This window comes from Lactuca sativa, chromosome 2, assembly GCF_002870075.4.
Source record: "Lactuca sativa cultivar Salinas chromosome 2, Lsat_Salinas_v11, whole genome shotgun sequence".
NCBI classification, from domain to species: domain Eukaryota; kingdom Viridiplantae; phylum Streptophyta; class Magnoliopsida; order Asterales; family Asteraceae; genus Lactuca; species Lactuca sativa.
The window spans coordinates 188,325,575-188,352,105 of NC_056624.2; the positions used below are offsets into that span (position 1 = coordinate 188,325,575).

Here is a 26,531-nt window from a genome sequence, read left to right on the forward strand (position 1 = left end):
TGATCTAGATACTTGTGTTTAATTGTCCAAAAAAACATGTTTAGAATGCATTCAAGAATCTTGGTGATTTTCATTTTCTTATGGAATCTCTTCAATGCAGATTTTGTGCTAAATTTGACCTAATTTTTAGCATATTGTAGTAATGTTTTTTGGAAATCAACACTCACATGCAAAAGAAAAAAACTTTTTGAAATGAATGAAATATGAGACTTTTATCGTCTATTACTTATTAAGTCGGTTATTTTTTTTTTTAATTTTGCACATACATTAATTTTTTTTACAAAACCTCTATTCTTTTGCGAATTTATTACCAACTTTTTTAAAATAAATTTTTTATATTTATTTATATTGTTTTTTTTACGGAATTGTCTTAATATAGATAAAAAAAATTGATTATTTACAAAATTGTCTTAATTTCCCTAATAATTTTTCGTACAACTTTGTTTCTACACGACTTTCTACAACTTTATTTTTACATAATTTACATGTTTTTAAATTACATTGTTTTACAAAATTTACAAGTTTTTATATTGTTTTTTATGAATTAGAAAGAGATTGTTAAAGCCTTGTAAGTGTGTAAAAATGAAAGTGTAAAAAACGTCTAACAAGGAAGTTGTAAAAAAAAATAGAAAGAACATTTTTATGAAGTTAAAAAATTTGTTAGAAAGGGTTGGGACTAAATTTGAAAAAAAAAAGAGTTTTTTTTTTCCTTCTAATTTAACAAACTTTTATGCAAAAGACAAAAATATGGTTTTTATATATTTTTTAGAAAAAATTACAACTTCTGTTAAATTTTAAAAATTTAAGACTATAATAATAATAATAATAATAATAATAATAATAATAATAAAAGTCTTATATATGTTTTTATACAATGATAAACACATTTCTTTTCAATCGTAATAACTTAATATGGATAATTGATATGTATATTATAAGACAAAAAAAGCTTTGTGTTTAATAATTAATAAATTTAATTTGACACCTAAGTATGTTTGTAGCATCACTAGGTTTGTCTTTATAGATGATTTTATCTAAACCTAATTTGACACCTAAGTATGTTTGTAGCATCACTAGGTTTGTCTTTATAGATGATTTTATCTAAACCCGTATGTTAAAAATAGTGATTTTCAGCTCTATATTGAATAATATTTTAGTTTTTGAGTATTAAATTGAATGTGTTATTTATTTTATATTATGTATGCAATACAATTATAGATATTATCTCAAAAGATAGAAATATAATTGGGTAGATTTGTCATGTAGACAACTAATATAGGAATGAATGAAAGAAATATGGTATAGAAAAAAAAAAAAAAAAAAGGGGAAAACTACAATAAAGTCCCTAGATATTGGTCTCATAATCGATTTAGTCCCTATATATTTTTTTTATTCAATTAAGTCCCAAAAACCGGTAATTGTATTCAATTTAACCCCTTGACCTGGTCAACAGGTCATCCAACTTTTGAAAATTACATTTTTGGCCCATGTTTCAAAATTTATTACAAATTTGGTCTAAAATTTACACTTTTGGCCTAGATTTTAATTTTTTTTCACAAATTTGGTCCACAATATACCCTTTTGGCCCAAATTTTAGAATTTTGTTATGAATTCATCCTAATTTTAGTTATTTTTACAATTTTTTTCTTCAAAAAAAATTTGAATGTTTTTTCTTTATGAATTCGAATGTTTTGCGTTTGGAAGCATAGTAATTAATAAAAATAAAAAAAAAAACTGTAATATTTTTAGTTATATTTAACATTAAAAATAGATGTTCAGTACTTTCAAACTTATACCAATGAGTTTTATTAATATTTTCTTTTTTAATTTGTTTAATATGTTAAACAATATATATTTTTTGTTCTATGTTCAGCATAAAAACATATGATAAATAAAGAAGAGTTAAATGCAAGAAATAATAGTGTGCTTAATTTCATTGATTTTTATTATAGCATTGTATTTTGAACAACCTACCTAACCATAAACCAAATACAAAGATTTTTTTTAAAGTACAACAAAGATATTAAAGCACAACATCATTAGGTAGACTTTTTAAAGTACGTTGTCTTAGTTAGTAGCTCAATAAATAAAAGTGGGTCATATTTATAAACGTTTCAAAGTTTATCAATAGCGTCGCTAGGTTTACAAATGGCAGAGTTTTATGTATTGTTGACATGGTACATTTTGACGGTTTCTAGAGCATTTCCAATAACATAAGATATTAAGTATGTTTCTTTTTGTGCTACATTGACATAAATGGCTTATTGTCAACAACAATGCGCTTATTAGTCCTTTTTGGCTGTTAAACTTAATAGTATACTTCAAAAAAAATATAATGATACTAAAAGTTGTTTCTCACTAATTTAAGTCTCTTTATTGTGTGAAAATAATGTTTATTTGTGTGATAACAATGCCACAACATGAATGACCTATTGTTAGCACTATGTAACTATCGTTTTAATGTAAATTATTATATTTTCTACCTAAATTCATAGTACACTTCAAAAATAATAGAAGATAAAGACGAGTACATTTTTTTGAAGAAAAAAAGTTGTAAAAATAACTAAAACTATGATGAATTCATAACAAAATTCTAAAATTTGGACCAAAAGGGTATATTTTGGACCAAATTTGTAAAAAAAAAAAAATTAAAATATGGGCCAGAAATGTAAATTTTTTACCAAATTTGTAATAAAATTTGAAATCTGGGCCAAAAATGTAGTTTTCGAAAGTTGGATGACCTGTTTACCGGGTCAAAGGGTTAAATTGAATACGATTACCGGTTTTTGGGACTTAATTGAATAAAAAAAATATATAGGGACTAAATCGATTATGAGGCCAATATGTAGAAACTTTACTGCAGTTTTCCCAAAAAAAAATCAATAAATTGTTTATATATTTGTTAACCTGTCCACCGGACGGGTATGACACTAGCTGTTTAGGTTTTGAAAAAAAAAAGTTTCTAAAAAAATATTTGGATTAAAAGCTAAAGATTGATAAACTTTTTTTAATGTTTAAATTAATTTATAGATATTTTATATGAATGTATCATAAACATTTTCAAAAACATTTATGTATTTTTCAAACACCTTTTAAATATTATTTACTTTTGTCAAACACCTTTTAAATATTATTTACTTTTGAAAAATGAATCAGCCATAAACACCTTCAAAACCAATCTATATACACCGGTCTAATTTTGGATAAATACTTTTGGATTAATGTTAGTCACTTTAAAAAAAATAATAATAACCTTGATTTTTTTTGACAAAATTGCAAGAATGGTCCCTATGGTATGTCAAAACTAGCAAGTTTGGTCTAAAATGGGTTTGACCTGCAAGGATGGTCCAATAGTTTCGTTTTGTTGCGAGTTTGGTCCAAAAATTTTAAAACTTTTTATAATGACAGATTTGCCCTTGGTACTTCCCCTTTTCAATTTTTTTATTATATAAATAAAAAAAAGAAAAAAAAAAGAAAAAAAAAAAGAAAGTTTCTCTCTCTCTGTGTGTGTGTGTGTGTGCCCTTGTATGTTCTTAACAAATCAAGACTCAACCTCGATTTCATGAACTAAATAACGAACTTCAAGAACTCAAGAACGATCTTCAAGCTGTAAACCTAGATGAAATTGACTTTTAAGATCGGATTAGATGCGAAATCTTTCAAGATCGAACTTCGTGTGTAACTCTTCTTATCCCTATGATGAACATTTTTCTATGAGTGTAGAACACAACACACACATAAACACACAATGGTTGTTATGCGTTCTTGATTTTGGATCTGAAATAAAAACCCAAATCCAAAAGTCGAAAATGAGTATGTTCTTGGTTCTAAATCTGAAACGAAGATGAAGAAGGGTAGATTTGCAACAAAAACCACACACAAAACCCTACCCGAAATGAAAACCCACCATCAATTCGAACAAAAGGTAGATCGACGAGAGCTTCGATGCGGCTGAGAAATCGTGATGAAGTGCAAGGGGGTCCGTCGAGAGCGACAACCCTCTGTGGGTTTACTCTTCGTCTTCGCTGATTGGGAGAAGGAAGAAGTAATACAAATGGAAGTAGTCAAAATGGTGGTCTGGTGGTCAAACAGATCACACAAAGGGATTCGATTTCCGGCGATCTCCTATTGGCTCTCCTCTCTTCGTTAGCGTCCACAAATCAAGAGGGAAAGGGAAACGACTGGATCGGAGGGAGAAGGAAGAAGAATGGAATCAGAAAGAAGGTGTTTGGTTGAGGGAAAGAAATGGCGAAGTAGCAGCTGAGAGAAGCGGCGATCCACTGGGGGTGTTTTCCGATCGACAACAATGACGGGTGGAGAAGGGTTGTCGGTGCACCTTTTTGTCACCGGTGGTGTATATATATATATATATATATATATATATATATATATATATATATATATATATATATATATATATATATATATATATATATATATATAGAGAGAGAGAGAGAGAGAGAATTTTATTTTTGTTTTATTTTCAATTAATTTTTAATTGTTGGTAATAAAATAAAAATGAAAAATTAAATAATAAGGGGTAAAATCGTCTTTACAAAAAAGTTCAAACCAAATTGGACCAAACTCGCAATAACACGAAACTATTGGACCATCCTTGCAGGCCAAACCCATTTTGGACCAAACTTGCTAGTTTTGACATACCACAGGGACCATTCTTGCAATTTTGTCATTTTTTTCTTTTGGAAAACAACGAAGAATCTATAAAGGGTTATTTCGTAGTCATCATTCATTTTGAAACTTGTTTTTCGAGTTGGTGGACATCCACTTAATGGAAATTTGGAATGCACGTCGAGATTCCAGACTTATTTGGCAAAGTAAACAATAGCATGAGATCTAACGATGTTAAGATTTTACGGGTTAGTTTCTGCTTCATTTACTTGTTTATGTGTTTTTATGGATCATTAACCATAAAACGTATTTTGAAATTCAAATAACATGTCCAAGATGCGAATAAAATGACCAGAATAGAGTGTTAATTCGTATCCAATGATTTAGAAAACTACTTTATTTGGAACAACAAATCTAATATACTTCTAAACTAATCATAATTTCACTTATGTCCAAACGAAATTTGAACCTTCAATCTCAAGGAGAGAGGGTAACACTTGAAACCGTTGGGCTAAAAGTCTTTTGGTTCCTTAGAAAACTACTATTTGTCATTAGTTACCCTCTAGAACTTAGAAAATTGATATATTGCGTTTTTCCTTTGGTTTAGCTGTCCTTTTAATCATCCGAAATGAGGTACGAAGAGCAGTCTAGAATATTGTTCCATACAACATTTATTTTTGAAATTAGATAACTTATTTTGGCATTGAGCACCGATGTCGCTTCAATACTTCTCATACTTTGTCACATAAACTTGTCATTGGTGTCAATATTCTTGGCAAACCAAAACACCTATTCATGTCTAATAATATATTCTGGTAGATGTGCTTTGATAGGTGACTCAAAATTCTCGAGAGTGTGGAAAGGGATCATATGCTAATGCATTATATATTTATTTTTTTTGCAAAGTTGTCACAAACCCATGAAACAATGAAGAGGAAATGTTTTTATGAGATCGGAGAGAATAAACTGACCTTTGAGACAAGTCTTAGAATGGTCTGATCTCGATTAGGTATTTTGTGGCTGGTCTAAGTCTTTGTCGATCTGGCCTCATGGTCTTTGCATGTGCATTTTTCAGTTCAGTTTCAAAGTTTTTTAGTTCGGTTTTTATATCTTCATATTTATATTTCGGTTTTGGAGTTTTTCTTTTAACAAATATGTTATTAACAATAAAATCATACATTAAGATTTACTAAATATGATACACTAAAGTTTAATAAAAGAAAAATAAGGAAAAAATTTGGTTATGTATGGTTAAAAAATGTGTAATTAACAAAAAAATGATATATATATACATAAACTTTGGCTTCCAATCTTTTTTGAGATTAGTCTACGATAGGTATCGGGCCGGTCTTGTACCGGTCTGGTCTGTTTTATTTTTCGGTCAAGTCTCATTGTAAACCGATTCACTATCGGGTTTTTTTTGGGAATGGTGCAAGCCTCCAATTACACGTATTGAGGGCTTAAGTACTAAATGTTGGGTTCTGTCTAAGGCTACGATTAACTATAATATAAGGGGAAAAAGTTTAAACATCAAACATGAAAGATAATTTTATTTTATTTTTGTTTTTTTATAACAATTGTGAAAGATAAAAATCGATTGATAATCAATCTTAGTTGATATATGGTATAATATAAGAAAACAACGAGGGGCATAAATTTCATAGGTAGGAAGTACAAAATAAATAAATTAGATTCTTTAAAAACTAATGTTTGATATGTGTATTGAGCGTGAGTATCATTTTTAGAATGGATATCTAATTTGCTACATTCACGTATTCTACATTTGAAAATCAAAATGAAATATTCTGCAAACCCAAGCAACTTTATCTCAAGTTTTTATCCGTTTTTAGTTTTTACTTTTACCTACCAAATGTTATCCTAATGCTTACCAAAAGATGTATAAAGTATAAGAGAGGTTAAATATCTTCCTATTAAATGTTTCTACTTATCCTCCTACTTACAAGATCATCACAAGTGTCAAAATCAAAGGATGAGATGAGAAAAGATAATTAGTGTTTTATACATGACAATCATTGAATCGGTAGGAGGATGAAGTAGGAGGAGTAAGTAGAAAACAATTTAATTTTCCAAGTAAACATGTTACTGAAACCATAAATTGGTATATATTACCAAACATGCTTCTATTACATTTATTTAACAACCATTTTTGGTTCATATAAACCTTCTAAAGCAACAACATACTTACCAATGTTAACATATACCACATGCAATCTCACAGTAGCTTAACATTTAGGCACTTTTATGTTATCCTAACAAAGCTATACCATAAAATCAACTATACATTTTGACCCTCAACATTAGCTTTTTAACACCAAACTTAATTGTAGAATTATAGACTAAAATAAAAATATACAAAGGGTTCTTGGCTTTCGAGATGCCAAGTCTCTCCCAAGTAATCTCTCCCTCAACTAATTCTGTTCCAAAGATACCTAACAAGCACTAACCCCTACTTATACTCTATTAAACCGACATAACATGTAAAATGACCTAAAATCCCTTATCCAAACATTGACCCATTTGACTTTCTTTACTTAACATTGACTAGTTTATTATCCATTTTATTGCAAATCTAATCCATATATGAGGTATAACACAAACTCAACATGCTTGACCTTCTAATTAACTAAATTTTGCTACCATCAGTCAAATAGATCAAATTCATTAAAAAAAAATCAAAGAGCAGTTGCAGAACAACATAGACAAAGCAAAAGAAAGCCAAACAAACAGATCTAAAAGGGGATAAAATCTCAGATCATGTTACTAAACAAAACCTATTATACTTTAACATAAAACAAAGAAAACAACACGATGTTAATCACTTGAAGACCCATCATCATCATTTTCATGCAGTGTAACCACTTTCTCTATAAACCTTTTCCTCACTCCTTCAAGAACAGCTTCTCTAGAAGCTTCACCATTGAGCCCATCATTAAGAACAGGATCTGATTGGCACAAAATCATAGCAACACCTTCTGGAGTGCATCTCCTACCAAAAGTATGCAACCCAACATAATTTGCCTTCACTGCACCATTATTGTACACCAACACAGTGGGAAGATTACAATCTGGATAATTAGGAATGCAATCAGTTGATATAATCTTGACAAATTTGGTAGCTGAATACATTGTTGCCAGTTCTTCCACACACTGCATTAGAACTCCACACTCTGGGTACCTATTCAATCACAACTTTCCATTAATAACAACCCTATAATCAAAATCAATTGCTAATCAATAACAAACAAGATAGTAGTTAATTAGTGATTACCCATCTTTGTATAGAATAACAACCACCCACACATCAGACGGAGCTTGTGATACCTCACGAACAAAATCGGATCCTGAAATGGGAATGACTGACCCAAACTTTGCAACTTTCACTGTTTGCTTCATCTCTGCTAACCTCTTTCTCCTTCAAGAACAGAAAAGAAAATGAAACCATGAGAATCTCACATGGAAGTTTAATGTCCCCATAAAATGAGATTAGGATTGTGGGAGTTGAAAACACCTGTATTCTTCGAGGAAACGATTGTCATCAAGATCATCTTCTAAATCTTCGAGTTCTTCTTCTGTCTTGTTATCGATCCAAGATTTGGTTTTAGGTTTGGAATCTTCATCTTCTGCAGGAGTGAAAGGATCGGGTTTGAAGGCAGGGGGTTTGGGAGGTAAGTTCCCGAGTTTTCTTTGAATATCATCCCATTGAGTTGATGCTCCTTCAACATCTTTGTAGACAAAGTGATAGTCTGCCATTGTTGCTAACTATTTATTGATCTTTGTCTTGTTAAGATCAGCTTTATCACTTGGCTCCCAAGATCTCTGCAAGCATAACGAATAATGTGTACTAAGACTTCAGAGATTACTAGAATATGTCCAAACAGCTAATGTAAATGGATAAACCATCTCAGGAGATGCATAAATTTCATTTGATTGATTGCTTCAGAATTCATGTCATTGATTCCCATTATACACACGTCTACACCAATAAATTGCAAAAATTTTGCTTGATTGCTACATGTTAACAGTTTACTTCTCGCTTCTGTCCCAATTACCACCAACAAAGGGACTAAGGGAGACTACCTTCATAAATAATACCCAAGATTGGCAATACTAAAACAGAATAGACTGCTATGATAATCAAAGGAACAAATTCAAACATATTAATTACAAAAAGCATATGAATGTTGCATTGAATGCAATCGCAGCAGGGGACAGAATATAACCTTAATGAAATTACAGAGCATAGACCCTGGATAATCAAACAGCCCAAATTCGACGTATTGAATAAACGCAAATGTCATGTTGTTATTTATGTGGCGAAATTGACATTCAATTACAAATACAGGAAGTACGAACAGTAAGTACGGACGGGAGAAGATGAATCGGGTTGATAGAAGGAAATGAAATATAAACCAGATGCGAAGAACCAACTCACCACAGATGCGATTGTGAGAGAACGAAGTCGGAGTTTGTCTAAACCAACCACCAAGAACTCGCATCAATAGTCAAGGTCAGATGCGATTTTGAGAGATGCAGATGCCTGCAACCCAAATCAAAAGTAGAGAGTGCAGATGCGATTTTGAGAGGAATGAGATTCGGATTGGGGATGGGTGTGATTTTAACATGTTTTAATCAAAACTACCTCGTTTTAATTATTTTCTTCTGCCGTTCAAAAAAATAATTATTATATTCTTCTACAAGTATTTCTTAGATGAAACATAGCAAATGATAGGTCATTATTATATTCTTCTACATGTATCACAAAATACATTCTAAATTGATAGGTCACTATTCCAATCAAAGCAGTTGCGGACTTACGGTACCAGAAGTCCAAATATTATGGTTAAGATATAAATCAATCACTAAACTAAAATTCAATTAATCAACATGATTATTTTTTTTGGATTAAGATATATATATATATATATATATATATATATATATATATATATATATATATATATATATATATATATATGTTCAGTTTCATTTGAGACCATTCTAATTTTGTGAGACCGTAAGACCAAATCTAAAAATAATTTTAAAATGCAAAATAAATAGAAAAATCCAAAAATTCTTTTTTTAAATATTATTTTCGGCACTTGAATTAACTAAAAAAAATAAAAAATAAAAATAAAAAAATCCCGTTTTTTTTTGAAAAATACGTGAAATATTCTAAATAGAATATTACACTGACATATTCTAAAAAATAATTTTAAAATGCAAAATAAATGGAAAAATCTAAAAATTCTTTTTTAAAATATTATTTTTGGAACTTGAATTAACTAAAAAAAATAAAAAAAAAATAAAATAAAAACTCTATTTTTTTTGAAAAATACGTGAAACATTCTAAATAGAATATTACACTGTACATATTCTAAAAATAATTTTAAAATGCAAAATAAATGGAAAAATCAAAAAATTCTTTTTTTAAATATTATTTTCGGAACTTGAATTAACTAAAAAAAATAAATAAAATAAAAAAATGCGTCTCACGGTCTCGCAAAATTAGGTCGTCTCACATGAACCTAACCATATATATATATATATATATATATATATATATATATATATATATATATATATATATATATATATATATATATATATATATATATATATATATAAACGAAGGACAATCTTGTATTTGATCTTTGGGGTGGGTTGGATAGGACAAAAATTAGGTTAAAAAATTAAACTATACATTAGTTTAACTCCACATGAGCATAGAAGCTATGTGCTCGCTACAACTCGACAAAATATTTTTTACACATCCTCAAATATATATCCCATAAAGGGACTTGTGTTGGATTAGTGTCTAAGTCCATAACTATTTTGGTATGTACTTGACCCAATGGTGCATGGTCCTTTTGGGTTGCCTTCACCAAAGCAACTTGATAGGATGAATTATGGAGAGAAAGGATTAAATATGATTTATTAATATATTATGAGAATAATATATTAAAGGAGAAATCATATTGTTTAATTAATATTAGTCAATAATTAATTGGTAATTAGTTTTGTGACTAAAATAGATTAATTAAACTTAAGGGACTGGAATTGTAATTATAAGATAATTGCAATTTGGGCCATGGATTGCCTTTTATTATAAGGTGGACGAATTCTATGGGGGAAGCCCATATGAAATCGTCCAAGGCCTTAAGGAAAGGGCTCCATGGGTTGCTTAGGGCTTAAGCAACCAAATTAGGGTTTCCTTGTTAGATAACCCTAATTGCCTCACTATATATATACCCCTTAAGGACCAAAAACGTGGACAAGCAACCTTCTAGGGTTTCACACATTTTTGGGCAGCCTCTAACCTCTCTCCTCTTCATCCTCTTGATTATGGTGTTTGTGAACCATTAGAGGAGTGACACTTGTGACTTTAAGCCTTCCAAAGTCAATACAAGGAGATTTGGGATTGTTATTGCTACATAACAATCAAGGTAATATTATAAACCTATTCTCATGTTAATATGATTACTTGTATACTAGAATTAGGGTTTATAGTCTTGGATAACTTGCATGTACAATAGAGAAACCTAGATCCAAGCATTAGGGTTTGTATGAGCACATAAGATGTTTTTATGACCAAAACCCATCAGTGGTATCAGAGCCTAGACTGGTTTCTATTGTATTGATGCTTGATATGTTTAAAAAATTCGATTTTTGGGTTTCTGGAGGCTGGACTCGCCGAGTCCGTAGCTGAACTCGCCGAGTCCATACAAACTCGACGAGTCCAAGCTTGACTCGACGAGTCAACTCGTCAGATGGAGCATATCTCGGGATTTCTTGTTGTTTTTGCTTTGGGATAGTTACCTTATCATATTAGATCAATATAAATCCGATTTTATGATATATTTGACTATATTCTTGATCTAATTGAAGATGTTTATCAATTAATAAAATATTTGTTTTCTTATGTGATAATTGATTAATTATTTTGATTAAATTGATAAATTGTTTTGCAAGAAATCATTAAATAAATCAAATATGGATAATTATGTGATTAAATGTTAATTTTAGATTATTTGTTATTTGATCCTTGTGTTATGAAATGTTTCATATTTTCCCCTTTAGGTTTTATAGTTTAAATTTGAACCCAATAGTTTTGTTGTTTTGAAATTTAAATAGTTAAAACCCTAATGTTTTGAAAAAGGTTTCAAAACTTGCCCTCAAGTTTTGGAATTTAAATTTTGATTAAATAGTTTAATTTTGATGTATATTTAAATTCTAAACCCTAATGTTTTGAAATGTTTCAAAGCTTGTCCTCAAGTTTTGGAATTTAAAAGTTGATTAAAAGTTTAATTAGGAATGTTAAATTCTAAAAACTCTAGTATTGTTTTGAAAAAGTTCAAATCACACCCTTATGTTTTTATTAATTAATTAAGGTGTATAATTAAAAGAGGTTTAATAAATCCATAAAGTTTTTGGTTTAAAATTTAATTGAATTAAAAGTATAATTGTTAAATTTGACCACCTAATATTTTAAAAGTGTAAAATACACCTTATACTATATATAACATTAAAAGTCTAACATTATATATATGTATGAGTAAAAGTCAGTCTTACCGTTAGTAGGCCTCATTCACAAAGCTAGTCTATAAGGGGTGTTTAAGGAAATTGCCTATAAAATGACGATTGAATGGGTATCCACTCTTACCCACCGCACTCTTGACTAGTGGAGGGTCGTTAGCCGAACGGGTAGGATGTGACAAAACCTTCCATTATAAGTATAATGAAGTATAAAAGTAACTAAATGTTTTTCAAATTCCCAATCTTAGTTACTTAGGCAAAGTGAATTGATGCAATTCCATGAAATTACACTTTGTGCCCTTGCGAAGACGTTAGTGGAGCGTGTGTGGTTTACCGGCACACTAAATGGTTCTAAGCAAAGGTAGAAAAGGGCAACTCAATGTTTTTCATAGTTCGGTGGAGCGTGTGTGGTTTACCGGCACATCGAATAGGTGACTGTAACATGTGAGGCCACCATGTAGTTTGCATGGTTATACACACCCGCTTTGTGATCCTCGACATCCCAATCACAAACAAGAGGGGCATATCGAGATTTAAACATGCCATTGAAATGTTCAATGAATCTCATAGGATCTAGGAGTTTTCATAGATTTAAAACTTAAATTTCTTTTTTGTTTTCATGGTGGAAATTAGTGAATCGTCATTCACTTACCTTCAAATATTCTGCAATTAGGGTTACGGCATCCCTCTCCCGAGTTGTAGAATATTGTGTTGGGTCCTAGCCTTAGTATCTAATTTGGGTGATTTACTAAGGACTCAATCAATCAACTAACTTGAATTCGTTTTCTCCTGTATTGTAGATGTCAAAGTTCGACAACTATGGTTTTTCCAAATCCCGTGGAACAAGCATTCCACATGAAGATGATATTCCACGATTCGATCGAGGAACAAGAGATCATACTTCACTTCCTCCTCCTCCTCAAATTATTCTCCCTAACCCACAAGTTCAAAGGCTTGAAAAGTTCAAGATCACTCAAGCCCTTTTGGCAAGTAAACATAAAGAAGGAAAGTCGGTGTGTGCACACGTCCTAGGGATGAAGTCACACATTGATAGGTTAAGAATGTTGGGATCCGTTGTCTGTGAGGAAATGGCTGTTGATTGGGTTCTTCAGTCACTTCCTAACTCATATAGTGAGTTCGTAAGAGAGTACTATATGATGAACCGCGACGTGACCCTTATAGATCTCACCTATATGCTTATTGCTGCTGAATCAGCAATGGTTTGGCGCAATAGAAAAGCAAAGTTGATTGGTGAATCTGTCTTCAAGACCTCTATGGATATAGTCAATGGCAACGAAAGACATGCTATGATCGAAAAGTTTGATCATAAGAGAAATGCAATGTCTGAAGTAGTTCCATGTCCTGTTCCAAGAGAGTCAATCTGCTTTTATTGCCAAGAGAAAGGGCATTGGAGACGAAGCTGCCCTATTTACCTAAGAGATCTAAGAGATGGGAGAGTCGAAACGTATGGCTCTAATATAGGTAAAATCCATTAACTAACTCTTTTAAACTTATATTCTAGATTCTTAATACATAATGTGATAAGATTACAGTTGATGTTTTGTAAGATCGAAGAAAAGAAAGGAAGCTTAAGGGAAGAAGTGAGCAAAATCTAACCGTGAAAATGCATAATTGTTTGAAGTGAAAATGCATAAAAATAGTCATTCTATAATATGAATGGGTCCTACTTTAGACACACCAATCTATAATACCAACCTATATCACTAGGTTTACTTTTTAGGTTAATGATTGCAAATTATTATCATATAATTATTATTGACCTTATTTTTTCAATCATCATCATAATATAATTATTATATAATTATTATTTGACAAACTTTTATTATTAGTTTATTATTACATAATCAATAAATAATTATTATTTAACAATTACATTTTTATTACTAACTTTATTAATATTAATAGTTTTATATTTATTTTTTATTAAGATAAAAAATAACTATAATATAGTTTTTATAATATAATAACATAAATTGATCTTAACCAAAGGTTCATATCATAATTTTGTTTTTAGTTGTTAACAAATATATTACGGTAACAATTTTCTTTTTAAGTTATTGTGTCAAATAATAAACATTTTTAATAAATGCATTTATCTAATATAAACTATTCTTTTGCTATATTTTATTTTATATATTAATAATAATAAATAATAGATAGAATACTAATATATATCATTATATATATAATGATAGTTAATTTAAAAAAATAATAATAATAATAATAATAGAAAACAATATAACTAATGAAGGGTCATACATGTCGAATTTGTATATATGTGAGATAGATTATTTATATTAAAAATAACACAAAATAAATATATTCAAAAATAAAATTAATAAAAGACAATATGTTATATATGTTTGTAAAGTTAAAGGGAGGAAAATAGAAAATAAAATAAAAATAAAGGAGCATCGTACTTGGCGAGTTCAAGGAAGAACTCGGCGAGTCTAAGACAATTTTCAAAAATGTTTTCCATATAAAGTAATTATGATAGCATATTTGAAAAAATGCTTGCCATATGAGAAAATGCTTGCCATATAAATTAATTCACATGTCCAATAATTTCCGATCTCAAAATTTAAATCTATGGTTAAATTATTCATTATTATAACAACTATATCAACTTTTAAATTTTAAAAAATCACTATGGTTATAAATTATTCAGTTTAACAACTTCACGAAATAATTTTTCAAATAATTTAATCAAATAAACTTTAAATTTTTTTAGGGAAAAGTAAATTAATGGTAGCAATTAAACAAAAAATTGTATGAATTATAAGGAAACATTGATTATGAATTTATAATCATAAATGTTGTTCTTTCTTAAAAAAAAAAAAAAAACTTGATGCGATGCTGCTATGGTGCCACGTAAAACAACCAAACCTCAAAAGGAAAAAGAAATCCTAGTTTTAAAAGCTGTTAAAAAAATTAGATAAAAAACTTAAATTTGATTGGATACAAATCCTTAAAATAAGAAAAAACTGTCAAAAAATATTAGATAAAAATCAAACTAGGTTAGATTGGTGTGTGCGATACGTTGGTGTGTATAAAGAAATCCCCTAAAAATAGCCGTAATGATAGAATCGAACAAGAAAAGTAATCACTAAATAGTTGTAGGTCTGCAGTGTAATAATTATGGAGGGACATAATAACATTTTGTACTATTTTCTTCAAAAAAAAATATGAACTGTTCGAGATGATATAAATTACAATCAACACCAGTAAATATAAACCTATAAAAAAAAGATATGCAAAATAAACATCACAAAAAATCCAATCAATTAACATATAACATGGAAATCACAGAAAATAACAGAGGAGTCCAATTAAATAGATTATATCATAATGGTTATAACAAAAACTAAAATGACATGGTACGTAAGACAACTTTTAATACTTTTATAAAAGAAAAATAAGGACTACTAAAGAATAATTTTAAGACTAAACACTAGTATTTGCTACAAATGGTTTTAAAAATCTCCTTCCCACCGCATCAACTATGGTTTGATATTCTTATCGTAAAATAATTTTTAGACAAACATTAAGGTGCAATTTTCTTTTAATAGCAATTTTCAGAAAACCAAGAGTGAGTCATCTCTCAAAACATATATACATTTAATTTCAAGACCATGCATTATATATTAAAAAACAAAAAACAAAAAGAAATTCAATCAAAATAAAATGAAAATCAGCCATTTACTTTGCCCCACCCTTCTTACCCAAAACATAACCCACTTATCGAACTCCTTATTCCCTAACCCACCAGACCCAACTATACACCCGACCCTTTTTTTTTTGTAGAGCGGTAGAAAGAACGTGCAAATAACCATAATTCCAATTTACCCTCACGATTTTTAGACACCCTAATTTGTCATATAGACACCCTAATTATTTTTTGAAATATTTTATTGATTGAAACTGTATTGTTTTCCGAAAAAGCTGATTATAAGTAGTTAATTATAAGTTGAATTTTTAAAAAATGATCAATGGGATGTCCAAGGGGTGTCTTATTAGCAACACCCAATGAAACTTCCTTGTTTGAAAATGCATAAAAATAGTCATTCTATAATATGAATATAGCCGTAATGATAGAATCAAACAAGAAAAGTAATCACTAAATAGTTGTAGATCTGTAGTGTAATAATTATAGAGGGACATAATAGTATTCTGTACTATTTTCTTCAAAAAAAAAAATGAACTGCTCGAGATGATATAAATTACAATCAACACCAATAAATATAAACCTATAAAAAAAGATATGCAAAATAAACATCACAAAAAATCCAATCAATTAACATATAACATGGAAATCACATAAAATAACAGAGGAGTCCAATTAAATAGATTATATCATAATGATTATAACAAAAACTAAAATGACATGGTACATAAGACAACTTTTAATACTTTTATAAAAGAAAAATAAGTATTACTAAAGAATAATTTTAAGACTAAACACTAGTATTTGCTACAAATGGTTTTAAAAATCTCCTTCCCACCGCATCAACTATGGTGTGATATTCTTATCGTAAAATAATTTTTAGATAAACATTAAGGTACAATTTTCTTTTAATAGCAATTTTCAGAAAACCAAGAGAGAGTCATCTCTCAAAACATATATACATTTAATTCAAGGCCATGCATTATATATTAAAAAACAAAAAACAAAAAGAAATTCAATCAAAATAAAAAGAAAATCAGCCATTTACTTTGCCCCACCCTTCTGACCCAAAACATAACCCACTTATCGAACTCCTTATTCCCTAACCCACCAGACCCAACTATACACCCGACCCTTTTTTTTTGTAGAGCGGTAGAAAGAACGTGCAAATAACCATAACTCCAATTTACCCTCACGAAATTTACCCCTGCTGCTGCAGCTCCCGTCCGCCGCGACACCCACCGCAACAACTGCCGTCCAACCACAGCACCACCGTGAGGCGCCGCCTTCCACCCTCTTTTCTATTTTCCTATTTCCCTTGTCTCTCCCGTCTCGAACACCACAACACCACCGTGCGGCTTTGCCTTCCACGACTCCCTTCGATTTTCCTGTTTCCCTTGTCTCTCCCGTATCTCTCGCACACAGGCACAGCATCGAACCCCAACCATCTCACCACCTTCGTTCGACCACCTCCGCCTTCCACTTCAGGGGATTTTGCAATTCAGGTATGATTTCTGAAGTTTGATTTTGTCTCTGTTGCTAATCAGGTTCCTCATTCTTCTATTCTTCATTCTTTCACGAGTTGCACTTTGGGCTTTAATATTGATCTTGGTTGTATGCTTCATTTTGTGCAAAGTCGTAGGCAGTTCAAATAGGCATCAGGCCATCTGCATCCTTTGATTTGCATTAGATGGATTTTGTGGTACGTTTTATTGATGGATTAGGATTACTATGGTCTTGGACCTTGTCTTTGCACATTGATTGCCATTGCCTTTATGAGCTACAGTGAGGTTCCAAAATTGTTCAGTTCTGTTTTCTGAAAATTTTATTCCTTTGAAAATTTGTACAGGCTTGAGTTTAATGTTCCTGAATGATGGAACGAAGTGGTGCCACTCCAATCACCATACTTTCCTATCCATTTTTTTAACTCCACATCTCCCTCTTGTACATTCTTTGAAATAATCAAGTTTGTTGTAGTGATCCTTCTCCCTTCCTCAACGCCTCTTGTGCCAAGATACATAAATAATGAATCATTTGTTTGATATAGTAAATTAATATGGAATAATCATGACTTGTGTTCTATTTTTCGTTCTTGCATTATACTCTGTGTGTGTGAAATCGTTTATTGTTCGTTGACATGCTTTTACAACCTAACATCTATATCAGTGGAAATGAATACCTAAAGACAAAAAAATTCAGAACTTTCCATCTTATTTTCAAGAGATCAATACCAAATATTTAAAATAATTAAACTTGCTATTGATATTTTTTTTTGTTAAATCTAGTTATTTATTATTCTTTGTGTCACGGGTTACTAATGTACTTCTATTATTGGAGCTATTTTTGCTTATTTTTGAAGTTGTAAAATTTTTCCCAGGCAATTCTCGTAGTAACAAACCCCAAGAACCCTATTATCATTGCATGTATGATTTACCAGTCTTGTGTTGGTGGGTCTATTTGGGTGTTGAAAATGCATCTTGGAACATTGGGTTTGAAGATGGGAGGATTAGCATGTCTGTGTTTTCCTGGACGCCGGAAAGTTAACCCCAAAGATAATGCCATTTCCGATGAACAACGTGACTGTAAGCCACCAGATGTCGCCACCACTCCTACAGGTCTCCCCACAATATATATATCTATATATCTCTATATGTGTATGTATTTCTTCTACGTCTTAATTTTTCTCTTTATCAGGTTTTTGAATTGGATGATTAATATATTGGAGGTCAATACCCAAGCATAGGTATAAAATTGAACCGATTGTTGATTTATTCATGTTTGTTATAAGAATTGGACTTTGAATTATCCAAGTTCCTGTTATATATGCTCGATTGAATTATGTAAAGGATCTGATTAGTATTTAGGGTTAGAACTTAGAAGCGATCTGGAAGCATGCAGTATGTTTTAACTTTAGTTTTTAAGAATAATCTGACATGAGAAATACTAAGATGTGTTGCTAGAAGGATATTTATGGAGAAATTAGTATATGAATTCGTGATTGTATATATATGGTGTTGAGATGCAGTTCAAAAGGTGGATAACGATCTTCTTAATCAATCAACAGAAAAGTCAGAAACAAAACAGGTGGATGCTCCTTTGAATACTATTGGAAAGAAACAAAGGGAATTCAGTTACCAAGAACTTGTAAAGGCTACAAATAATTTCAGGCGTGATCGCTATCTTGGGGAAGGTGGATTTGGACAAGTATATAAAGGAAACCTAGAAAATCCTAACCAAGTAAACAACTTTGATTTGTTCAATTTTTTAAAGTGTGTTTTAACTTTTAATTGAGTAATTAAATGGTCAGGTTGTGGCTGTTAAAAAACTCAATAAAGATGGGTTGCAAGGGAATAAAGAATTTCAAGTTGAAATCACAATGCTTTCACTCGTGTGTCACCCAAATATCGTTACCTTGATCGGATATTGCTCCGAAAGCAACCAACATCTTCTAGTTTATGAGTTCATGCCCTTGGGATCCTTGGAAAAACACCTACATGGTAAAATATCTTATGTCATTTTCAATGTTATGGCCTCAAAAGGAGGACAAGACAGAACATGACATGACAGACTGATTTCCTCATCCTCATCAAGAAAAATAGGCCAAGAAAGTTTATCCAGTCTAGCAAGTCTTGTCATGTGTAAGTAAACTTGATACGAACATGATTGTTTTCATTTTATTGGGCAGATCCCAAACCAAATATGAAGCCACTTGATTGGAACACGAGGATGAAAATAGCAGTAGGAACAGCTAGAGGCCTTGATTACCTACATAATCATTGTGAACCTCGTATAATCTACAGGGACATGAAAGCAGCCAACATATTGTTAGGTGAAGGGTACGACCCAAAGATTTCCGATCTGGGTTTGGCTAAATTCGGGCCATTGGGTGATAAATCATACGTATCAACACGGGTGATGGGCACAATGGGTTACTGTGCACCTGAGTACGGGCTCACAGGCCACCTGACCATAAAATCCGATACATACAGTTTTGGGGTGGTTTTGTTGGAACTAGTAACAGGAAGACAAGCATTAGACGACACAAAAGAAGGAGGTCAATATCTTATCGAATGGGTACTTTCTTTCTCTGTTAAGTTGTATGAAGTCAAAATATAGTCATGTATGGCTTACTATATTAAGTCTGTTATAGGCGAACCCGATGTTGATTGACAAAAGGAAGTATGTGAAGCTAGCGGATCCGAGGATGAAAGGGGAATTTATGCAAAGATCGGTGAGGAAAGCTGTGGAGGTGGCGTTGATGTGTATGAATAATGATCAAGAAAAAAGGCCGGATATGAGTGAAGTTGTGGATGCGTTGGATTTTGTGGCGTCTCTTTCCGATCCGGTTATGGTTGGAGATCGGAGTCGGAATCGGAATCAGAATGGGAAGAGTGGATTGATTGTAAATTTGGATTCAAGTGATGATGAAAATGATGGGTTGAAAGAGGAGGATGAGGATGAAAGAGCTAAAGCAATAGAAGAGGCTAAAATGTGGGGAAAGAGGTATAAGCATGAAGCAGCAAACACAACGCCGTTATAATGCTCTGCAATTAAAATGACAACATGTAGTAAGTAAAACCAACGATTTTGTTGAGTTCTATCTTTTTGTTAATAGAAGCGTGTAATTCCGATAATGATTTGGGATGATTTAGGATTTTGTCTTTGGATGTAGATACATAGGTAGGTATATTGATGGTATAGATAAGTTTAGACAATAGGTTTGTTATCTTTTTCTTTTTTGGAAGATATATTGATAACATGAAAAGAAAGGGTTAAATACTCATTTATGTAAAGTTTTGCATTTATTCAATTGGGCAAATGACTTATTTATGCAATAAGGTTTTTTTTTCCCTATTTTATGCGACATTCTTAACTTTTATACAAAATATGTAATACTAACCTTTTCAAATGAAACAAAATCATACAATGAATTAATCTAAAACCCTTAAACATGTTAAAAGGCGTTAGTTTTTAGCTATAACGACATATAACTGCTTGACTTGTTTTATCGCCAAGAAAACTCTGTACTCCCTTTTCTTTGATCCAATTAATAAAATCATCAAGTCCTTTCAGTTCTTCTTGCTGATTACAACCATTCTCCCTCTCTGAATCGACATCTTTTGTGCCATCTTCTCATGTCCTCTACTCCTTGTTTCCATCTTTTCTTGAGGAGTGTTGTTTGCCCTTGTGGAAAGATTACAATAATAGGAGAACCGATGTGTGATGAAAAATAAAACTGAAAAGACAAAAAAAAGGTGTACTAGTGAGTTTACAATGTAAACCTGTAATATCTACCGTAATAAAATCACTTGATACCATCCAATCGATCATCAAAGTTTGAAAGAGGTCGATAATATTACATTTTGCATTATACAAGAAATGCAAAGATTACAAAATAAGATTTTTAACTCTAAATCATGCATCCCTAATCAATCCTAAAAGCAACAACCAAGTAGAAGCTGTTCCATTTGAATGTAAAACTTACATTATCTAGTTCCCTTGTTAGTTACTAAATTGTGAACACAAAGGAGAATATAGCACACAGAAAGCCACACAAAGAAGAATTTGACGAATTAGAAGACCAAAAGATAACGACTAAATCTAGATAATATGCGCCACTAAAATTCTACCGTTGTTCGTTTTTGAAAATGTAAAATGTGTTCATGTCTACATATCACATCTGTTGCAGAAGAATATGTAGACCAAACGTCTGTAGTTTCTAAAAAAATGATCGTTTGTTTCTAAAGTATGCATGGTGCTTTTAATAAACTAAAATTTAAATATATATTTTTTAAACTTAAAAAGAGATTTTTGAATAATTCTAGGATGACCTAAAACTTATTAAAACAATGCATAAAATGCTTCATGCAACCTAACAAACTTCTTTTCGGTGACAAGGTACAAAAAAAAACTATTTAGTTGAAAAAAATAAAAAACGTTTTCTATGTTATCAAGTTGCATGGAAAACATAATGAAAACAAACAATTTTGCAATTTTGATTTTATTGAAATATATGATATTTATAAAAAAGTCAGAATTGAAAAGAAACTTTTATTATTATAAGCTTTTATAGAGCATTCGACCTTTATCGGTTGAAAATCGTTGAAAGGCATAAAAGAAAAAAAAAAAAAAAAAAAGAAATCTATCATTTTCTTTTGTTTTTTCAAACCAGAGAATACAATATCATATTTTGATATTATGAATTAATAATAAATAATTAGTTTTTTTTTTTGTTGAATAAATTATATCCAAACGCCTTTTGATGAGGACGACAAACGTCCACGGTTAAAAAATTATTTCCATTTTCCAATATGGACGCTAGAATTCCGTCAATGGACAAACGGAATATGCGGTTCGATTATAGAGGCATAATGTTATATAAATAGGCAGGTTTGTTTGGAAATTGGAATATGCTAAGCACAAAACCATAAACACATCCATCAAATTCAAAAGGAAAAAGGGAAGTTTCGGAAGCGGAGAGGAATATTCCGAGAGAAGATCCGATCTCGAGTAATTCATCTCATCCATTGCTGATTCTTTCAGCATTGATTAAATACGCTTCCCAAACCCCTTTCTTCCTCGTTGTATCCTAACCTCCTTCTCCCTTCTCTCTTCAACACTTTGATTTCATCTTCTTACAATGGCAACCAAGGCCGTTTATATCTCCGACGTACCAAATCTCGATCAAGTTCCGGAAACTGCAGCCTCATTCTCTCTATATGCCACGCGCCTCCCTATCGGTATGATTTTCTTCTTGGAAAAAAAATTTCAGACGTTTGTTGTAACCTTGTAAGTGAAGTTTGATGTGGATTTGTTGTTTTTTCGTGGAATAGCTGTCGATGTGAGCAAAAGTGTCGATAATTCACCTAAATTTACGGTGATTGGCCACAGAGGTCACGGCATGAATATATTGCACTCGACCGATCGGAGAATGAAGGCCTTTAAGGAGAACTCTATTCTTTCCTTCAACAACGCTGCCAAACACCCTATCGATTACATTGAGTTTGACGTTCAGGTATTATTCTAACGCCGCTCCGGCCACCCCTTGTTTACCATCGTTTATGATATTTGTCTTTGATCGCGTCGATGCAAATGATATGTACGTATGAATATGATTTCGAATATTTTATTTTCCTGCTACGTCTGATCGCTGTTCGTGTATATGCAGCTTGGAACGTATGATTTTAGATCATTCTAAAGCTCGAAGGGCCTGTTAATATTTCTATTTTGTTCTGATCTGAAAAATGTTTTTGATTTCGGTTTCGATTTTCCGTATTCCCTTTTTTGGAAAGGAAAAAAAAAAGTCTAATCCTAATAGCTTTTGGCGCTTTGTTTGTTTCTCTGCAACGTTATCATGGGGTTGTTTGCATAAGAGTTTGAAATAGATTATTTAATTAATGTATCTTATCTATAATTTTAATTAGATTTTTATGTTTGTATATACAAATTGTGTTTTTGATACTGATTACTATAATATATCAAATGATAAAATAAATTTGTACATTTTTCTTTTTTTTTTTTAAATTTAATTTAAAATCCTTTTATTCATATCTTAGATCTTATTTAACATCATAACTAGTTTCAAATTTTGCATCTGCATCTTAACGCCCACTAATAGATTCATAACGATTGATTTTTGACATGTCTATGTATACAATAAATATATTTGCTATGGCACAAGAAATTGCAACGTTTTTTTGTTCGATGAATGTCTCTAAAAGGAATAAGTTTATCTCATAAAAAAAAAAAAGAAGAAACGTTTGAGTTTATACAAAATTTTGAAGCTAATTCACTGTTTGTTAAATATTGAAATTCAAACCAAAATAAGTAATTAATTTTATATTATTGATTTCTTATAGTTTCTAGGTGGTAATGTAACATTGTTAAATCTTTTGTAGGTAACAAAAGATGACGTAGCCATCATTTTCCACGACGACTTCATCCTCTCTCAAGAACATGTAAGTCGTGATTTACTGGTATATGTATCAAAATCGTGACACGTAGATCTAACCTTGATGATTTACTATAAATTTAGTAATTATTGATCCAATATTAATTTTTATAGGGTTCAGTGGTTGAAAAGAGAGTGACCGATTTAACAATGAAGGAATTCTTTGCATACGGCCCCCAACGGGAAGTCAGCATGGAAGGAAAAGCGTTGGCTAGGAAAGTAAATGGCACCGTTGTAGGGTGGCAGGTTGAATCTGATGATCATTCTTGTACTCTACAAGAAGCATTTGAAAAAGTAAACACTAGACTTGGATTTAACATAGAGTTGAAGTTTGATGATCATCGTGTCTATGAAGAAGACCATCTCATCCATGCTCTTCAAGTCGTATTAAAGGTATATATAATCATTCTTTAACCAGTGATTATCAGTAGAAAGGGCTGTTAATTAAAAATCATGTTATTTTCAGGTTGTTTCCGAGCATGCTAACGATAGGCCCATAATATTTTCAAGCTTCCAACCGGATGCTGCTTTGCTTATGAAGAAACTTCAACAAAAATACCCCGTGAGTATATAATACTACATCTTCAAGATTTTATTCTTTTTACGCGGGTGGGCCCATTCCACCTTGAAAAAAAATATATATTTATGTAGTTTTCTTTTGTTGAAAAAACAGGTTTACTTTTTGACAAATGGAGGAACCGAGGTTTATGATGATGTGCGAAGGAATTCATTAGAAGAAGCAAGGAAGTTGGCAGTTGGGGGTGGATTGGATGGAATAGTTTCAGAAGTTAAGGGTATTTTCGGAAATCCGTCGGCAGCACGAGAGATCAAAGAGTCAAATCTCGGCCTTCTCACATATGGCAAATTGAAGTAAGTGTGACTTAAGTTCCGTATTTTAGAATAATAATAATTTTAGAAGAGGATAATCAAACTAATGGTGTGTATTTTTTGTATGGGCAAAACAGTAATATCCAAGAAACAGTACACGTTCAACAGCTAATGGGCGTGGATGGAGTGATTGTGGATCTGGTTGAAGAAATAGCGAGGGCAGTTGAGGAAACGAAGACAAGAAATGGACATGGTGGAGTTAAAAGTGAAGAAACAGAGAAGGGTTTAATCGAGTTGTCGTTTCTGTTAAACTTGATTTCAAAGGTGATACAACATTAAGATGGAATTGGAAATAGTTTCTAATGTTTTGGACGATTTAATATATATAGACCCCTCCTCCCTATAAAAAAAATATAGTCTGGTTATCGTGTACATAGGGTTGAGAATGGAGGTCATGAATTGGGGGTCATCGTTCATTGTCAGAAACATGGTTTTCACTAATATATGAATCGAAAAGATTCTTCTTTTAATTATTTGGTTGAAAGGACATTTCGATTTTTTGTGGAAGAATATAAAGTGAATGTCATATAGAACTAGACCAAACCAATACAAAAGTTTATGGTTAAAGTTTGGAACCAAAAGGATCAAAATCTTCCAATATAGAAAACTATTGTAGCCAAAATATAAAATAAAATAGTTATTATGACCAAAATATAAAATAAAGTTCTTAATTAGACAGAAATTTTGCATCTTTTTTTAGTTACAATAATAGTCCAAAATTTATATTTTTGACCCATATTTCAAACTTTTGTTAAATTTTTAGATTTTTATATCTTTTTTTATCAAAATTTTGCATTATAAAATCATATTTATACAAAAAAACTATTTTCACATAAAACCCTTTTTATTTAACTTTTTTCTAGAAACATTATTATACGTGTGTGTGTGTATATATATATATATATATATATATATATATATATATATATATATATATATATATATATATATATATATATATATTATATTATTTTTTAAAGTCTAAATATTTTCAACGATTTGACAAAAAAATTATACTTTATTTTTTTTACAGTAAAGTCCTAACTACCAGCGACACACTTACCATTTTTTGCCGGTTAGCCGGTAATTAAAATTTTACTGTAAAAAAATAACGTTTATAACTTTCTTGTCAAATCGTGAATTAAGATTTTACTGTCAAAAAATAAAGTTTATGACATTTTTGTCAAATCGTTGAGAATATTGAAACTTTAGTGTATATATTCCTTTTTTTGTTAGAAATTAAATGATATGATAGTCTTTAAGCATAAGAGTTATTGGAACATGCTATTCTTTAGTCAGCTAGATTATGTTGAAGTCCTTAATGTTTGCTTCTTCTTAAATAATATTTTTTTTTTAATCTCAACAACCCAACATTGAAAAAAAATGGAGATAATCAATAAAGAAATAAAGAACCAACATTGTGTTGGCTTTTTGCAATCTTAAAAATGATTGAACTAAAAAACTGGGTGTGTGTTGTTTGTGTTAGTACAACATGTCCCCACTTTTCAGTTCAAAATTTAGGGATGAACCAAGAAGAAAACTTTACAAGTCTTCTCATCCACTCTCGCTCTCTCTTTTGCTTATGTTTCCCCTAATCGTGATTATAGTAGAGTAAAGATGATGATGGTAACAAAAATAGCGGTGCTGCAACGAAAATCATAATTAAAAGCTCTTAGGCAACAGATTGGGTATCACGAGACTGAAAAAATTATTTGTTTCTAGGTAAACCACGACTATACACTAAAGTCTCAATATTTTCAATGATTTGACAAGAAAGTCCGAAACATTATTTTATTGACAGTAAAATCTTAATTACTAGCTAAC

The 26,531-nt window shown here is 30.9% G+C and overlaps 3 protein-coding genes across 5 annotated transcripts; 2 read left to right on the plus strand and 1 right to left on the minus strand.

Annotated features, from left to right (window-relative positions):
* Positions 1-7,289: 7,289 nt before the first annotated feature.
* Positions 7,290-9,292, minus strand: LOC111888856 (uncharacterized). Of its 2 annotated transcripts, none has more exons than XM_023884986.3 (4): positions 9,083-9,292; positions 8,159-8,466; positions 7,919-8,062; positions 7,290-7,825 (listed from the first exon to the last, which is right to left on the minus strand). In XM_023884986.3, the coding sequence occupies exons 2-4, from the start codon at positions 8,398-8,400 to the stop codon at positions 7,462-7,464; spliced, it is 750 nt and encodes a 249-aa protein (XP_023740754.1). In that variant the 5' UTR covers positions 8,401-8,466; positions 9,083-9,292; the 3' UTR covers positions 7,290-7,461. The 2 variants fall into 2 exon arrangements, with proteins under 2 accessions (XP_023740754.1, XP_023740761.1); XM_023884993.3 differs by lacking the exon at positions 9,083-9,292 and adding an exon at positions 8,871-9,047.
* A 7,685-nt stretch (positions 9,293-16,977) lies between these two features.
* On the plus strand, positions 16,978-20,673 carry LOC111888834 (probable serine/threonine-protein kinase PBL7). 2 transcript variants are annotated; one of them, XM_023884959.3, is made up of 6 exons: positions 16,978-17,373; positions 18,246-18,483; positions 18,894-19,105; positions 19,176-19,365; positions 19,554-19,942; positions 20,019-20,673. In XM_023884959.3, exons 2-6 carry the CDS (start codon positions 18,294-18,296, stop codon positions 20,406-20,408), a joined length of 1,371 nt encoding a protein of 456 aa, XP_023740727.1. In that variant the 5' UTR covers positions 16,978-17,373; positions 18,246-18,293; the 3' UTR covers positions 20,409-20,673. The 2 variants fall into 2 exon arrangements, with proteins under 2 accessions (XP_023740727.1, XP_023740732.1); XM_023884964.3 differs by having other exon boundaries at positions 18,933-19,105.
* Positions 20,674-22,283: 1,610 nt separating this feature from the next.
* LOC111888849 (glycerophosphodiester phosphodiesterase GDPD1, chloroplastic) lies at positions 22,284-25,177 on the plus strand. Its single transcript, XM_023884974.3, has 7 exons — positions 22,284-22,608; positions 22,702-22,883; positions 23,767-23,826; positions 23,934-24,212; positions 24,286-24,381; positions 24,493-24,689; positions 24,785-25,177. Exons 1-7 carry the CDS (start codon positions 22,509-22,511, stop codon positions 24,984-24,986), a joined length of 1,116 nt encoding a protein of 371 aa, XP_023740742.1. The 5' UTR covers positions 22,284-22,508; the 3' UTR covers positions 24,987-25,177.
* The last annotated feature ends 1,354 nt before the right edge of the window (positions 25,178-26,531 follow it).

What these genes read in the sequence shown, in the direction of transcription:
- LOC111888856 (XM_023884986.3), bottom strand. Translation starts at nt 8,400, where the DNA reads ATGGCAGACTATCACTTTGTCTACAAAGATGTTGAAGGAGCATCAACT. An exon ending in CGTTTCCTCGAAGAATACAG is followed by an intron (nt 8,063 to 8,158) that starts GTGTTTTCAACT and finishes CTGTTCTTGAAG; the next exon opens with GAGAAAGAGGTTAGCAGAGA. An exon ending in GTTATTCTATACAAAGATGG is followed by an intron (nt 7,826 to 7,918) that starts GTAATCACTAAT and finishes GTGATTGAATAG; the next exon opens with GTACCCAGAGTGTGGAGTTC.
- LOC111888834 (XM_023884959.3), top strand. Translation starts at nt 18,294, where the DNA reads ATGATTTACCAGTCTTGTGTTGGTGGGTCTATTTGGGTGTTGAAAATG. An exon ending in ACCTAGAAAATCCTAACCAA is followed by an intron (nt 19,106 to 19,175) that starts GTAAACAACTTT and finishes TTAAATGGTCAG; the next exon opens with GTTGTGGCTGTTAAAAAACT. An exon ending in CTTGGAAAAACACCTACATG is followed by an intron (nt 19,366 to 19,553) that starts GTAAAATATCTT and finishes TTTATTGGGCAG; the next exon opens with ATCCCAAACCAAATATGAAG.
- LOC111888849 (XM_023884974.3), top strand. Translation starts at nt 22,509, where the DNA reads ATGGCAACCAAGGCCGTTTATATCTCCGACGTACCAAATCTCGATCAA. An exon ending in TGCCACGCGCCTCCCTATCG is followed by an intron (nt 22,609 to 22,701) that starts GTATGATTTTCT and finishes TTCGTGGAATAG; the next exon opens with CTGTCGATGTGAGCAAAAGT. An exon ending in TCATCCTCTCTCAAGAACAT is followed by an intron (nt 23,827 to 23,933) that starts GTAAGTCGTGAT and finishes TAATTTTTATAG; the next exon opens with GGTTCAGTGGTTGAAAAGAG.